Source organism: Xiphophorus maculatus, chromosome 23, assembly GCF_002775205.1.
Source record: "Xiphophorus maculatus strain JP 163 A chromosome 23, X_maculatus-5.0-male, whole genome shotgun sequence".
NCBI lineage: Eukaryota > Metazoa > Chordata > Actinopteri > Cyprinodontiformes > Poeciliidae > Xiphophorus > Xiphophorus maculatus.
In genome coordinates, this window is record NC_036465.1 from 10,061,424 (window position 1) to 10,078,799 (window position 17,376).

Here is a 17,376-nt window from a genome sequence, read left to right on the forward strand (position 1 = left end):
AGCTTTTCTTCAGCAGTTACAGGAATGTTGAATGGAGCCAAATCTGCTTGCAAAACCCCTGAACCCTAAACATAGTCAAAATTGTAACCGAGTGGTTCAGATGAAAACATAACAATGTTTGAATGGCCCAGTCAAAGTCCAGACTTAAATTATATTCAATCAATATGTCTATACAGATTCTTTTCATCAAATCAGACCAGAATTGAGATAATTTCCAGAAGCCTGCAGCTGTTTTTCATTGATAACTGGCTCTACAAATCACTTAATACTGCAATCCTCCTGTCTTGTCGTGTTTTATCACAAAACATCAAGTTAAATATACTGAAGTTTGTGGATATAGTGTGACAAAATGTGAAAAACTTTTGCAAAAGCAGTCTTGGAATAAAAAGAAAACTAAGATAACACCAACCCTCTCGCCAACAACTCCAGACAGAACCAATTCCTGCACACCTGTACCAGCCACAAGGGGACACAGAGTTGCTCTTTACCACTTCCCTATGAATCATCAGCAGTGGAGTTTATGCGGTGAGACACAGCCAAATGTAACCCAATTTCTGTAGGTATCAATCACCTTGCACCGTTGTTGGGGTGCAGCATCTGTCTCCAGCAACCAACACTAGTTTGCAGGGAGATGCACAATGACACACAAAAGTAAAGGAGGGAGAAGAAGAAGAGAGGCAGACACAGGCGGCCAAGGACTATCAGAACATAACAAATTGCGCTTTCTTTTTCAGCGGGCTTCACTGTTTCTTGGCCAACAGATACACACCTTCCTGAGCATAACTCATAATTACATGAAGGAGTGTCACGCTGAATGTGGGCAATAAAAGTGGTAAATGTGGGATTCATAAACGACTGTACACAGAGGCTCTTTCATATCAGGGGGCAGAAATGGAGATAATTAAAGTAATGACCGCAAAAATCAACAGGAGCAGCTGGGATGACTTATTAACAACTGGCTCTGTGACACGTTCACCCCACTTGCAACAAATGAGAGTTTGAGTGATGAGCCGGAGCTCACTCGCCTTCGGCTTGTGTGAAGCCGTGTACGGTGAGGTTGCCGATAATGACGGCGCGGTGCAGAGGTGCGAGCTCTGCACCGCGCTCTCCACAAGCCCTTGCTACTATTAATCACACCAATTGTTTTGAAGCTTTTCTATGCAGTCACTCCCATTTTTCTTTCCAAAAATCATTAAAGAAAAAGTAATTAAATCTAATTTAATTACATTTAACATTCAAAATGCACATCAATGAGTAGATTTCTCCAAAAGGCAAAAGCAGGAGAAAGACTTGCTTCATTGAAGCAAAGTAATAAATAATTGGTTTGATGAGGTAAAGTTGAACCGAACTGACTTAAACTTCTTCATTGATCTAGTTTGGCAGATGAAGAATACATTAAATATTTAGGTCACTTCATTCCTCTCTCTTCAATAAAGTTAGGACTGATCTAAGTCTGACTGCCAGTTGTTCTCCGTTGACTCACAGGAAGGATCTTCTTTAAGCCGCATCTCAGGAACTCGTTGCGTAGATGTATCCGGAAGTCCAGGTCATCAGGCGAAGTGACCAGGGCGTTGATCAGCTGCATACAGGCAACCTGGAGATCATAAAAATAAAAAAACAATAAACATATGAGCAAAACAGAAACTACAATTTTGGCTTTTCTGGCTGAATTACAGATTTTTTAGGGTTTTTTTCTCTCTTTTTAGGAACTAAACCAAATGACAGAGAAAAGCCACTGTGTATTCTTTGACAGAGGTAGTAGTTTTAATTTAAACTGTAAAAAACAAATTACAAGAATATCCCTATGTGCATCACAGCATTTGTGACATTTATGTGATTTATATTAAATATTAAGAAAGTGAATGCTGTTGTCTGATGTGCTGATAAACAGAAAACAGGAGCAAAGAATGATTTTATGAGCATCTGATCCTAGTTCAAAATTGGAATCGGTCCATTTCAGATCTCTTTCCAATTGACTGGTGCATCTCTAAATATACCAAGCATAAAAAGTAAGAACATTTGGTGTTTAGTCGGTTATTACTTGGCAGCAAATCCCCTACCGTTGGAAAGCCTGTTTGTTTCTCTTTGAATAGTAATTATTTGTAAGAATAATGCATTTGCAGGCTGAGCAGCAAAGTTAAATATATGACTTGTTAAATCCTCTCTGCCAACACCAAACGGATTAATCTACTATTGACTCCAGTTTTGTGTCATTTATTATATGGGATTAGTGGAGTTTGAAGAAACAAGGTATATTTGGCTATTTAACATTAATTCCTTCATTAAAAAAAAAAAACTCAGAGGCTTCAGTAGAGTGTGGGAGAACAACATAACATCACGAGACTGGCATGACCTCCTTGGCTGCACACTGCTATGCGATAGGCAGCATTTGTCACAATTTAGGCAGCTGTAGTGGGCACACTTCTGCTAATCTGCTAGGGTTCTAATAGAAGAGCTGATGTTTTTGTTCAGCGCTTTAGCGTTTTTGCTAACATTTAAAGTGTTTAGTGCAGTTAGTTTCCCGTAAACTAATAAATCCAAAAGTGCTAATTTATTTTTCTGTTTTATCAACAGTTGAATAAACTTCAAAATTTGTGTTAAAGTTAGTTCTTTAGTTGGCGCAGCTAACATTTTAGTTAGTGGTGCCTACTGTTTGCTAATGGTTGTGTTCAGTGGGGTAGAAGTCAGGACTTCATGAAGACCATTTCATGCTTTTTACGTCACAAATACTGGAGGTCGTCTCCAATAAAGCCCGCTGTGTGGTGCAAGACATTGACGTCTTGTGGGATGGAGTTTGTTCCCTGAGAGTGGAAACATGAAACCACCACTGGTTGCAGCACGTCATCTTAATTTATCTCTCCATTGACATTGCCTCCTATCATGACAGACCTTGTCTTTTTTGGGGGGAGTGAGACGATGCCTCATACCATCACACTGCCACCACTAAAAACTGTATGGCATTGGCAGAGAGGACTTGGCCTGATTTTAATGGATGAAACCCACATACAATAGTGTTTAACAAACATGCTGCATTTACAAATATGGCACTATTTAATGAGACATAAACACAATTATTCTACTTTTTTTATGCTCAGTGTGTAATGCCTGGTTTATATTGCTTAACTGTGTGTTTTGTTAGTCAGTACTTGAATCACTATTGCTCTTCAGAGCCTAAACTGCAGCACTGAAGGAGAAAAGTAAAGAAAGAATCAGGTAAAATGAGGAACACACTCCAGTTCTGTGAGGCTATTGACTAGACGTGCATTATTAATGGATTTATTGGAAGAAGAAAGAGTGAAAAAAGAGTTTGTGTGCATGGTGGGAGGGTGGATGGATGAGTGTGGGTTAGGATGAGGAAATAGCAGATGAAATATAATGAGAAGTAAGGTGTTTCTAGGGAGCAAGCCATAGATGAGGCACTTTTCCTTTGACAGACAATCGATAAAAGGCTGAAGGATTCCCATGGACAAAATCTGAAATGCTGGCTTCTTAAACCTTGACCCTACACTCTATGTTGTTATGTGTTATTAATAAGAGTCACAGCTGTGCTGATTCTTTGGGGCTGTCATATCCGTTTTTGGACTTAAAACCTTGTATTCTGTTGCTGCTTCCTCTCACTGTCAGTTTGAGCTCCTCTGGGCCAAAATCTCTCTCAGTGTGAGGAACTGGACGAGGGAAACAAGAATAAGTGATGAAGCTATAGAAAGAATATAATCAGATATGGTCAAGCTTTTCATGGAAAAATTTAAGACTTCTCCAGATTGAACTTTCTAAAGTTCACAGTCCTTTGTGTGAGACTTAAAATACAAATGTCATAACACATTATAAATTTATGGAAAACATTTCTACAGCAGACAGGCTTTAAATTTGTAATCTGCAAAAAGAAGAAAGTTAAGGCTAAGATTGAGGGAGGAAGAAAATTATTGGTTGCAAAACATCTTCAAACAATAGGAATAAGAAAGAAGTCTGGAAATAAATAAATAAATCTGGAAAAGCTTTCCATTCTCCTATTAGATTTTTCTATACAAAAATACTGTTGCATACAGTACATTACATATTACTTAAAAATAGAATAATAGAGTATAAAAACTTTTTAAATAAAAAATCTAAACCTTTAGGATGGTCTATGCGTTGCTTTGTATTTTTACTTGATGCAAATTGTGTCCTTTAACCTTTAAATTGAATTTGCCGCATTTTTGTAGATTTTCCTAGTTAGTTTGTTTTTACAATTTCACCATAAATTCCCATGTTAGTTCTGCCTGCATGATACTTAGAACCACCCCCAAAAAAACTTCCCTAAGTGTTTCAGCACATCTCAAAAGTAATCAGTTAAAATGTGAGGTAAAAAAATTACACTTTAAGATAATTTTAAATCCTTTGCCAGCTTTACTGTGACACTTGTCCTGTACAATTTAACCTAAAAAGCTAAACAACAGTATAAAAACTTAAAGGTGCAATAAATTGGTTGCATGACTGCATACACCCTTGAACAAACTCTTTGCTGAACCACCTTTCAGTGTTATTTGAGTTAAATCTATCACCATATTTGGATCTGGGTATATTTATCTTTTCTGCCCTACAGAAATTAGCTTTGTCATAAATATGTATATATAAATATTTATATAGGAAAGTATTTTGGTCCTTTGTTGTCTCTGTAAATTAACTGTTTAGTTAAAGGATGCAAATCTCAGAAAGGTTCTAGTCCAGTCAGGTTTCTTTGTACAGCACCAGCAACAAGGCAGCTTAAAGCGGTGTATATGAGAGAAACATAACACACTGAACAAATCTAAAAAGGAACATTGTATTAGAGTAGCAGGATCAAGAAAAGTAATGGAAAGCTACAATCCAGACTAAAACTAATCTATTTTTCAGTTATTAATCAAAGGGAGCTCTAAACAAGGGGATGGAGGTTTAGTCTTGATTTAAATGAATTGTTTTCTGGATGTTTGTTCCAGATTAGATGAACATTGAATGCTGCTTCTTCATGTTTGGTTCTGGTTCTTTATGTGTCAGTGAAGGTTCTGGTCTGAGTGCATCACATCACTACAATCAGATTTCAAGCCGGATCACTAGTTTTTAGCTGTTCTTATGAAGTTGAATTTTGTTTTCAGGTTAATTAGAATCAAGATCAAAGATAGCAGGTGTGAACTTAAGTCTGAATCCTGTAAATAATTCACTGGACATGGTTTTAGCTCAAGGGTGTTCTCACTCACGTAACCTAGTGTTTATTTATTTTTAACAAAATTCGGGGCTATTTTCAGTTTATTTGTGCATGATGTTACATTAACAGTGACACAAAAATTAAAAGTTCTTGATTAGAAATTGTAATTGTAATTAAACTACTAATAGCTGGAAAATGTAGGAAATTTGAAACAGGGAGTTCCCCTCACGTTTAGCTGTAGCCTGAACTACACTAAAACACATTTTAATCACATTAGCCAAGTCTAGCTGTGCAGAACATCACGGCCTTTGGATTTAAAGTCTATTAATTTCCCCAAAACCCCTGTATCAGCAAAGCATTTTAATTTACTCCACAATTAGCAGAGCTTCATTTCATTAATGGCAAAATTTAGAGGAAAAACAACAGCCTACTAATAAAAGAATATCTTGTTTCTCCTCCGCCACCCGCCTCATCAATTTCTTTCATGACTTTTTTCATGACTTCTCCTGCCCTGCAGCTAATCTAATTCCTTAAGTAATTCCTTGCTCTGGACTCTTAAGGACAAAAACAGCTTTGAGTGGTGGTGTTGTTGCTGTTAGATAGTGGTTTTCCTGTTCCTAAAGAACACTGGTGAAAATGAGGAGAGGTATGCTGCTCTGTTAGCCTCTCTCACAGAGTCCTCCGAGATTCAACTTGACAGCAACATAGAAAAAAGCAAGAGGAAGTATTTGTGGGATGTGAGAACAAAAAGATGAGTAGAAACAGCAAGAGGAAGGGGAAATATGACAAAGAAAGAAAGACAAACTCAATATCTTTCTTTTACTTCATCTTTTTTATGGCTTTGCAAAAAGAAAGGAGCCATTCAGTGGAGGTGCTCAATGAGGCAGGTGTTTTCTTTTAATAAAGAAGTGGCAATGGAGCATTGAGTTGATTATAATAGCCCCCTGATCACATCTTGTCATGTCCTAGGGGGAACTTGATGTGGACAAGTCGACATGAAGACAGAAGCAACGAAAGATGTGGTAATACAGCTGAGATGGAGGTATAAATGGACCAAACACAGCACAGAGTGGCAAAACTGTCAATTTGAGTCATGTCTGCTCCCATTAGGATCTTGAAGAAATATGACACGTTCTGTACACTGGGCCCGCTCTGTGTCCACTGTGCATAACATAAAGCAGGAGTTTTTTCTAAAAAACTTCTTTTAATCTCAGTTTTGGGTTTCCAATCAATTATTTTTCACTGTATCACATCGCAACAGAGCAGTGTTGAGGTATTTGGATCATCGCGCTGCTTGCTGTTTTTGTTTGTGCTGTGTGCATGCCTAATTACTCACCTGGAGCTGCTGGGCCTCGTGGTTCTCCATTCCCTCCACAATTGGAGCAAATCTCTCTTTATTGTTCCTCTCTGCAGCAATTGTCATGGCAGCCAGAATCTTATCGAGGCTGGGGAAAAAGCAAGCAAACAAACACTTTTAAAACCTTTAACAACAGGACATTTCTTCACAATTTAAGGCTCAAACAAAACCCGTCTCTTCTCGTGTGTTGGTCAGTGCAGCAGATAATTTATTTTTTCACTCATGTTAAATCTGCTGCTCCTGCAGCAGCAGCCCGTTTGGACTCGATCTTGCTGTTGTTAAGGTAAGCTTGAACAAAATGATAGGCTTTTGCTCTAAATGTGGTCTATTAAAGTGTTTGTAATAAATGTATTTGGTAACGTGAAAGCAAAGCTATTGAAAGGTCCAAGTAAATTAGTGTTAAAAAGGGCTCAAGGCAGCTCATTTTAGGGTACGTAATCATTTCAGACTAAACTGAGAACATATTCGGTGTCACAAATACACACTAAACCAGAAGTAAACTAATGTCCTTTGAGCTATTCTCTGAGTGTTCAGAGAAAAATCACATTCATATTAGGTGAATATGAGCCAGAAAAATTGACATAAATTGAGGTTTTGGGAAACATCTTCCCCTCAGTTTTCCAGAAAAGAAGTCACACTTGATGCACCAAGTTTCTACAAAAGTATTCATACCCTTTGAACTTTGCACATTTTGTGTCGTTACAAATTTAATTGATTTGAAGCAGATTCAATTTTATACCACATTTAAAAACACGGGGTTTATTTGAAATCACCCTCCACTACTCCCAAAATAAAACTGAGTGCAAGTAACTTCCATACAAATGTAACTTTCTAAGTGAATATCTGATGATAATTTACTCCCCACTACTACTTCAACTATTCTGTAAAGCCTCCAGAGGTTTGTTAGGGGACTAGATTAGGTTCTCAGGGACCACTGTCCTGCATGTTTTGGGTGTCTTGTTGCAGCTACACACCTGATTAAAAGAAAGGGAAACAACAATCTGCAGTACTTGATGCCATGCAGAGGAGGTCATTTATTCATTTGAATCAGGAATGCTGGAATAGAGACATGTCTAAAACATACAGGGCAGTGGGAACCACTAGGTTAGCTAATCGGATGATATTATTTTTTGAAGATTTTTTCCTTTGATCCAAACTGTCAGACTAACTATCTTCTCTGTCTGAAATGTGCGCATTGCTGTCTTCAAACACATTTTCCTTGTTCTTGAGATGTAACTGCACTACAGACCTTGACAGGATAATTTTACTCTTCTGTCTTCTGTGTCTGGACGTTTTATCCTGGGATGAATCAATCTATGAGTGTTGTTGGATTCATAATGTACAAGAATATTATGCTTGGAAAAAAAAACATTATTAGTTTCTCGGATACTGAATCCCTATATGGAATGACGATGTTCTTCTTTCCTCCTTCGGTGGACTGAGTTTAGTTTTCTTGAAAGTCTGGATGTCTCAACATAGGTCCAGCTGGACCTATGTTGGTTTGAAGTGATTTCTTAATTTGCTTGTGTTCCTTGTCCTCGATAATTCGAAGGATTAATTTGACAGAAAGGTGTCAAGGATCTACAAGGATCTGTCCCAGGGTGCTAAATACAAACCTGCAGCAGTTGAAAAATGTTCTTGCTCTTTAAAACACTACTTTGTATCTTTCAGCCAAAATGTACAATAAAATATGTTCAAATTCCAGGTTGTAACATGCAAAAATGTGAAAAAGTTCAAAAGGTATGAAGACTTTTGCAATGCACGTCTTTAATCAAACATACCAGACACAGTTGCTGTTGCATCCTCCACTACCTTTGTGATTAGCAGACATCATGTCTGACCAATAGGACTGTATGTGCAGAGTAAGGCTTACATGGAGATAAATGGAAGAACCCTGTGATAGACATTACAAAGTCGCTGAAAACATGACGAGCTGCATACTGAGCAGCTTTAAAGCCAGTTCAGACGTAGCTACAAAACAGGCAAGATAGATCTGCTTAACTTGTCATGTTCTCTTTTGATGCTGTCAGCCAAAAACGGTGCCTAACATGAGTCAGATTCTCAGCACCGGTTGGCAGAGAAGTTTCGGAGAAGAAGAAGAAGAAAAAAAAAAAAAAAAAAGACGACACCTCAGCTCCTTCGGCTGTCACTTCCACAAGATCCGGACATTTTATAGCACGGATATCATCGTGGCAAAGATCGTGTTGTTCAACCTATTTTTAAATTAATTGAGTGACTGGTGTGAGTGAATAAAGTATTATGAGACATAGAGGTATATAACACCACTATAAGATTATAAGAGCAGTGATGTGTGTGTGTTTATATCACACCTATGTGGTGACTGAACTGAACACAACTAATTTACTCATTAACCGCATCAGTGCACTGATTAATGACTCGAGTTCATCTACCTGCAGAAGTTGTTGTAAGTTGAACACAAGTTCACTTGAGTTGTGATCTGTAATATGTCAAGATTTTGCTCACTTCAGCAGATAACTTCTTTATCTTGGTTGGCCTGAGAAACCCTGATTGTGTGTTGTTAAACTGCTACAGACTGAAATTCAGAGGAACATTCCTTTATGTGGCAATCTTCATTCTTGTACAATTCTTTATTATTTCCGTTAAGACATTCTTAGCACGACTGTAATGTTTGGGGGCCTTACCTGATGCTAGTTAGGAGAGGAGACTGACAAAAAGCTCTGACATATTAGCTTAATAAAAAAGAAATTTAAATTAAAAAAAATCCCAATGCGATGACAATTAAATTATAATTCAAGTGAATTAGTTGGGCAATTTTAGTCATTTTTATACAGGTTTGTAAATTAAAATATCTAAAGCTGTATCTAAAAGACAAAAGTTTGAGACCGCCTCTTTAATAAACCTAACAACATTAAGTTAACACTCCAGTCTCAATTGATAGATTGTAAATTGATCTCACTGTACACAACATCAATATTGCAAAGTATATTAGTTAATTATGCAAGTACTCCTCATTCAGGCTTTCTATGTGCATAATAGATTTAGTGATTCTTGCCATTTAGAGCTGCAGAAAATGTTATTAACTGTATTGCCAAGCAGCTAAGATTGGCTTTGAAACAACAACAACATAAGTTTTTCATTTAGGTCATTTTATGAAATTTGAAATTGAATATAAACAGAACAGTCAAGTAGTTTGTTTACTTATTGCAAATCATGATAATGTGCAGGTCCAGTTCTGTATCATTGCTTTGGAGCCTGTTCCAGGCAGGGAATGAGACTAGGCACCACAAAAATGAGTACTGAAGATGCACTAGAGATGCATAGTTATGGCTGAAATAAATGTTATGGCTGAAATAAAAGTGCAGTCCTTAAATGACATGACATTTTTTTTTCATTTTTTACTTTAGATCACAAAATCAGAAAATAATTGTTACATGCAACACTAAAATGTCCTTCATTGTCCTAAGCCAATGTTTAAAAGCTTTACATATTGTAGGAGAAGTTCATGATATTTAATTTTTAAAACCACCAACTGTGAAGACTAAGTTAAACTCTCTGGAATAAAATAACCAATTTATTCTCTGCAACATAAAACCTGTTTTGGAAATTGTTTAGTCAGCATGAAAATGACAAGCTCAGAGCCCCATTTCAGACGGTCAGAAATTTAGGACACATTTGCTAAACTCAGCTTTTTCTTAACGGAAAATGTGGGTTTGTTTATTTCCTTGACTACATAAAGACTTGACTTTGAGCTGTTGTTATTCTAGTCCGGCCCAGTGGGAAACAACAAACGCTCACATAACTCCAATTTAAAGGCTGTCAAGCAAGTTGTGTCCACAGTAAACACACAACGCTGCACCGAACAGTGTGGTTTTTGCATTAGGGTTATCTGTAGATACGTGATGATTCACAGTGGATAACACAGCATGGATATTAACAGAGGGGTTTAATCTCTCTTAAACATACAAATAAACTTAGAGGAAGAGGACTGCAACAGCAGTATTTTCCATCCTTTCTGTTCAATATTAGAGGTGTAAGCACAGAAAAGATGCACTATGACTTCCTATTTTTGTCCTCAGCACAGATTTCAAACGGTGTAGCTCAGCTTACACACCAGCTAAGATTTACTGAAAAATGATACAGCAACACAAGCAATTGAAGGGCTATACCACTAAAATAAATCCTGCTGTTTAGACAAAGTGAATCCCTCACTGTTAGACTACGATAGAAAGCACTAAACCACACACATATATTGATTTGACCAGCCTGGAATCAGTTCTTTAACAATTAATATAGATTTACTTTTAAAAGGATGCATACTCAAAGCTTATTCGTTCTTTAAGAACGAAAAAAAGAAAAGGCTTTAAAGAATGCCCCTCAGGAGAGCGGGGATGCACAGAGACCTCAAAACACATGATTTTGCAGGTAGACATATGGAGCATAATAATCTAAAACACACAACTAAACAGCACAAATCCTTGCTCCTGCATGAAAACACAAATAGTCACTTTATATTAGTAATATATTAACTTAAAAGAGGCACATTTCAGCAACACTCTTACTGTTTTTGAGCATTACCCACATAGTATAAAGCATGTTTTTATCATTTCCTTCTAAAGTTTGATGGGGTTTTTTGTTTGGTTTCACACTTACAAATAATATGACAGTCTCTCATTAACCATAAAACTGACCATTTTATACATTATTATTCAACTTTATTAGAAAAGTTGTTTAAGATGCACCATCTAGGTTTTGCAGCTCAAGACCAGAGCAAGACGGGCTCTGGTTTGTAAACCAGGTATAGAGTTTATTGTACATTTTGGAATAAAAATGCTTAAATGAAAGAAAAAAAAAAGGACACCTTAAGTATATGCACTCACAAAAATGAACAAAAAAATTATTGAGAAACATATGTAACTATTGCTCATTACTAAATAAACTAATACAATTTTCTAATAAAGTAGTGAAGTCTTTAAGAAGTAGGGAGTCTTGTCAGGCAGAATTAAAAAAATGTGGAGCAACTTATAAAATAGGCTTTTAAATTCAGAAATGCTACCTTTGCCCACACACCATACACTGTAAAAGAAAAAAATCAGAAGGGCTTTTTTTTGTGCTGATGGAAAAGGGTCAAGCACCACCTAGTGTCTATCTGTGCACATCCCTGGAGTAAGGATATCTTCTAGTGAAGTCTCTCTAGATCATTCAAACTTATTAGAACCTGTATCAATGTACTTTTTAATGCCGTTTTTTTCCTCTAAACTGTAGATCGTAGAAGTCACATTTTATTAACTTCCTTTTATTAATGGAACTCTGCAGACCTACAAATAAAACCAATGCTTCTGACCTTTAAAACTGAGACAATCTCATTATCTGACAAGATTCTCTGTGGAGAAGAGTGCCTGCCTTCTGCCAGATTACTGTAAGAACTTCAGACAACAATTCAACACAATTAACTTACATGTTTTCTTCGCCAATAATGCAGATAGCTGAGAGAATTTTGACAATCTCCGTCATCATGTTGGTCTGTTTGGGGTCGATTGCTCTTGCCAACAGCAACAAGCTCCGCTCGTCTCCCAGGATCCTTTGCAGTCCATACTGTAAAACACAGAAGAGATGAGCCAAGATAGAGAGCAGATCCATTGGGTATAAGTTAATGAGAGCATTTACATTCATGGAGAACTTTCACTTTGAGTAAAATATAAATTACACAAAAAGCTTGTAATGTATGAAGTCATAGTTAGACTTAATCTTCTTTTAAAGAGGTACACTTTAAGGCTGTGGGAGAAAACGGCAAGGATGATAAATTGATTTAATTCAGGACAGGACTGCAGGGACGAATACTTATAGTCTCCTGCACCTTTTAGTCTCAGCACAATTGGAGGACTGTGTTCAGATGACCATGTGTGGGGGATTAACTCCACAAGAAGCAATATCAATAGTGCATCTAACCTTGAAATGTGGGGCACTTCAAGAAATGAGGAAGACTTTCCCAAAAAGGGGATAATTAAAAGTTCAGAAACTTTAAATGGTGACATTAGCGCCACTTTACTGCTTCATTATCCCCAGCCGGTGAACAACAAGATGCAAATCAGGTTGGAAACCTTACCACCTGTGCTAATTTTACACATTTACCGAAGTTGCACAAACATTTCTCCAGATTCAGCTTTTCAGAGCTCCATGTCCGTTGCATTTGCCTCAAAATATGAAATGTTAAAGTCCACTGCAAATTAATTGTATATATTTTTACAATGGGTGGACATAAAATACGTAGCCAAATGAACAGGAAAGACAGAAAGACAAACAGAAAGAAAGATGCAAGGATACAGTGAAGAAATGAAAGAAGGAAGGAACAAAGGAAGGAAGGAAGGAAGGAAGCTAGGACAACATTTAATAATGGGTATAAAGTCTGGAAATACAAGTAATGAAAGAATTAAAATCTAAAGAATAAGTTAAGGGTATCTAATAGTAAGTCATACAAACCTTGTTGTTCATGAAAGCCTTTAAGCACTGGATTAGCTTATGCTGGATGCGTTTATCAATATTCTCTTGCCTACAAAAAAAAAAAGTAAAAAATTAGGAAGTTTTGATATGGCATCCTTGTTAGGGTATGGTTTTAAATAATGACACAGAGGTTAGAGGGTGGACATGTGACTTGAACTTACTGCTTCTTGTCCAGAAGCTTCTCCAGATTTTCCAGAAGAAGGCCGAGACCTTCATGGCCAAAGTTGTTGACCCAACTAGAATAGAAAAGGAGCATAGAGAAAAGAGGAAAATATCAGACCAAATCAGTATTCAATCTTAATAGGTTCCCTGTTGAAGTTTACTTTATAAAGGTGGTTCCTTGGGTAAGATGCAGGTAGAACGTTATAGCAATTTTCTAAAACCCATTTTAACCTTCAGAGGAGATCCAAAATAATCAGTTTCAAGTCTACATTTGAAGATGTATTTTGGATTATTATACCACTGAATTGTTGAAATCATAAACAAGAGCTACACCATAATATATTTTCTATATAAAATAATCAGTTTGCTTTATAAAATGTGGAATTATGAAAACAGAAAAGACGGAACAAAAAAAGAAAAATCAAGCATTGTTCATCAAGATCTCAGAAGCCTACTGAAAGCAGTAAGTTGTACGCTGGAAGAAAACTTCATAAAAAATATTTGCTCTCAAGGCATTTCATCTTATCTAGAAATCAGATTTAGACTTTTGAAAATCAAGTTAGAGAACCCTTGGACTACACTCTGCTTTTTCCCAGCTTTAATCTGGAACAATAACATGTATAGTCAACCATGCCCTCTGCTTGACACTGAATATATTCTGCATCAGTCTGACTTTAAACTGCAACCATTTACACACAAATGAGCATCCATCCATCCTAACCAATGTTCTCGGAGCTAAGCAGTTTGCACCGAGGCCCGACGTGAGCAACTATTATACTGTGCCAAAAGATTAAGCAATGCAAGTAAGATAACACTGTAATCGATAATGGATCGAGAGAGATAATTGCCTATGAACCGCAGCGTATCAGGAGACAGCAAATGATCCAGTGCATATGAGCCTGTTTGTCTAAGCCGGGAGCAGAGTCGAGAGGCAGCGTTGAGGAACCGAGTGGTCGCAGCCAGATTATGCCATTAGCTTCACTTGTTTTCGGGCCCTTAACTGTCAGTGACGCAAAATGCATGAAGCAATTTTCCAGCATTAACGGGGCATAAGTCAATGATTTATCCCGCCTTTTTGACAATGATTTGAAATAATAATGGTTTGAGTATTAAAGCCGTTTGTATTGACTCAGTGAGTCGTAAAAGGCCCTCAATTAGAGATGAGATGCATTTGCCTGAGGAAGCAAACAAATTTGAGGTGAGGTATTTCTTTAATCTGTGACTAAATAAGAACCAACCAGACTCCTTGTGCCACATTTCTCAGATTTGTCTCATAAACAAGCAGTCAATTTATAACCTGCTGATATTGAATTGTAATGAGCTATGATGTGCGTTCTTAAACTTAAAACAGTTTAAGAACTGTTAAAACAGTTAACAGTTTTAACATTCAGAAATTCCCTTATAAAAAGCATTTGACCAAGAGTTTTCTAATCTGATTGTTTCATTCAAACGTGTGCTGTGCACTACTAACAGTTTTCAGGAGAAATACTGACATGTAATGCAGTCGGATGTGTTTGGGACACAAAAGTAGGACACCATATTGAGAGCCTTTTAGACTGAATGACAAATTCACCTGGAGTGCAGCAAAAATATGGTAGTCACTATGTGTTTTTAGGTAAAAAAAAAACAGAAAGATCAGGGATTGTCCACTCAATTTTTCCCTTCCACCATAAGTCTTACTACAAGTTGCAACATAATATGGCTCCCCTCAAGGTTCTTAATGCACTAAATGTTTTGGGCCCTCTCTCCATCCCAGACAGCCCATCATTCTCTGTCCCCTCCTGCATGACTTCAGGTCATTTGCAGCTTGCCTTCTACATGCCCAAAAAGTTTACAAAGAAGAAATAGCTATAAAAATACTAGATGGTGCACATAGAGAGCTTGTCCTGGAGCTATGAAAAACAAAAAATAACAAAAACATACCTCATTAAAGAAACTATCGAAATCCACAATAAATCTCTACAAACACCACTAACTAGAATCTACATTTACAAAAAATCCTGTTTACTGTCATATTAGTAGCTTCAGATTACCTTTGATCAATTTTTATTGTCTAGAACATTGAAGTAATGAACATTACTGTGTGACCCAGAATCACTGAAAGAGATCAAATCCTTTCCAACCCAGATGTAATGTGACGGTGTACTCAATGATTACATTAACTTTGAGGAGGATATATTCATATAATATTTATGGCTGTAATCCTCTGGTTAAGAACCACTGAAATGCATTACTTTCAATCATGTATAATCTCCAGGGAACATGAAAAAATATGTTCAAGAGAAGCAATTTTCTGTCAATTTTATTTTAGTTCATTTCTGCTCACTTAACTTGATTACTTTGTTATCCTTACTGGGATATGTACAAACAAGACATTTTACCTCAAATGTCCATTATATTACAGATTTCTCAGAACATTTTCTGTTAATCTACAATACTGTAAAGCAGAGATGTGCTGCTATTCTATCTGAACTTATTTGTTTGCCTTGAGTGCTATCCATTATTCAGTCTGGGCATTGCAAAGTCCATCACTGATATGACCTGCAAAGTGAGAACAAGTCAAAAATGTACAAAGAAAATATTAGTACATGGCTCAATGGGGACCGAATCAGACTCTGTCCCACCTCATGTTTGACTGATCACTTCTGTTGTGTTTAGAAAGCTCGTCTCAGGATTGATTTCAGTATATAAACCACTTTTATCATTTTATGAGGGCTCAGTGAGCAGCTTTGTTCCTGAAAGCTTCGGAGTACGCACAACGTGTTTCATATTGCATTACACAGCAGGCTATATAACTGTCCCTGTGTGGGTTTCAGGACCTGTTTGGCGCTACAAAATTTCTGTGCTATGCAACAAATGAATCTCAACTAAACAGCTTGAAACAAAGCTACACCGGTGTTAGCTTAGAGATTCTGTCAAACCTCAGTGTGTAGGAGGACCCATGTACGGACTTTCTGACAGGAGGCAAGAAGGTGAAGAACTAAAGTAAACTTCTTTTTATTAACAAAAACAAATCACTGCAGGGCAGCACGATAAATATTCAGCCAACACTGCAAACCTAAATAAAAAGGGCCGAGCAGAGCAGATGTAGGATCATACTGACAAGGTGGGATTGCAAAGAAAATTGGGTTTCGGGCAGCACAATCACTAAGGGGGAGATAATGAATAACAGAGATCAGGTGAGGCGCAATAAGCAAAGGCCAGGTGTGCGACAAGAGCAAGTCTACAAAAAAAAAAAAAAAAAAAAACAGGCTTTCTAAGTAAAACTCAAAGAACCAGAACAAAGAAACCAGATTCTGGGTCCAAACAGACTGAAGAGAAAACCGAAATAAATCATCACAGAAAAAAATAAGATAAGGGATAACTAAACTCCAAAATCATGGTTAGTAGGCTTGATTATTGTCATTGAGCAACTGATTGTTTAAAACAGCACTGATTAATAATATAACTCCTCCTTGTTATCTTGTAGAAAATCTTCAAACAGAAAGGTGTGTACATTTATATTAGAATCCAGAGTCTGAAATTAGATTGTTGGGGTTAAAAGTGGTAAAAGACTTGATGAATGTAACATCTACATACAGAACATGAACTGCTGCAATCGAAAGAGCTTTCTAAGTTGCTATGAAAAACTCTTAAGGATGATGTTAAAGAGTTTGGCTGGAAGTTGAAATACCTTAAAAAAAAAACAAGACCTTTCTACTTAGACAAAATCTAATGCTACTGATTTATAAATGACAATTTGCCCAAAACAGTCCAAAGGGCAACATAGAAATACAATGACACCACTGCTAATTCTTATTTGATGCCCTAATAAGACAAAATATTAAGTATAGTATTAGTGCCCTTTTTCTTGTTGATTAAACACAAAAATGCAATGTATCCCCAAGTTAGGGATAACAGCCGCATGTAAATTGTTAAATTAGCAAATACTTTAGACTCTCTCCAAAAAACACTCATAAATGCATATTTTGATAGTTCACACACGAAATATTCCTTAATATGCATTAATACACACGTAAAAACAGTCCTAGCAGTACAGCAAGATCTACCGTCTTTCGTATTTCCACACTTGGGGGTTCAGCTAATTAGCGCCAATAAAAGTGAATGCATAATAAACAGCTCCGGAATCGGATACTTTGCAAATGCCAGGCAGTAGATTGTCAAGCCCCATTGTGCTTCAGCTTCTCAAGGTATATTTTCTTTAGCATATTTTGGA

General features: G+C 36.9%; 1 protein-coding gene across 4 annotated transcripts in view; it reads right to left on the reverse strand.

Moving 5' to 3' along the window:
• The window catches only part of diaph2 (diaphanous related formin 2), a 454,593-nt gene that overhangs the window by 313,712 nt on the left and 123,505 nt on the right, over positions 1 to 17,376 (reverse strand). For all 4 annotated transcript variants that reach the window (XM_023328256.1, XM_023328254.1, XM_023328253.1 and 1 more), the window contains exons 8-12: positions 13,160 to 13,234; positions 12,978 to 13,047; positions 11,956 to 12,092; positions 6,498 to 6,606; positions 1,484 to 1,594 (exon numbers count right to left, since the gene is read on the reverse strand). In XM_023328256.1, coding sequence (XP_023184024.1) covers positions 1,484 to 1,594; positions 6,498 to 6,606; positions 11,956 to 12,092; positions 12,978 to 13,047; positions 13,160 to 13,234 — 502 coding nt within the window. The remainder of the gene's footprint in view (positions 1 to 1,483; positions 1,595 to 6,497; positions 6,607 to 11,955; positions 12,093 to 12,977; positions 13,048 to 13,159; positions 13,235 to 17,376) is intronic.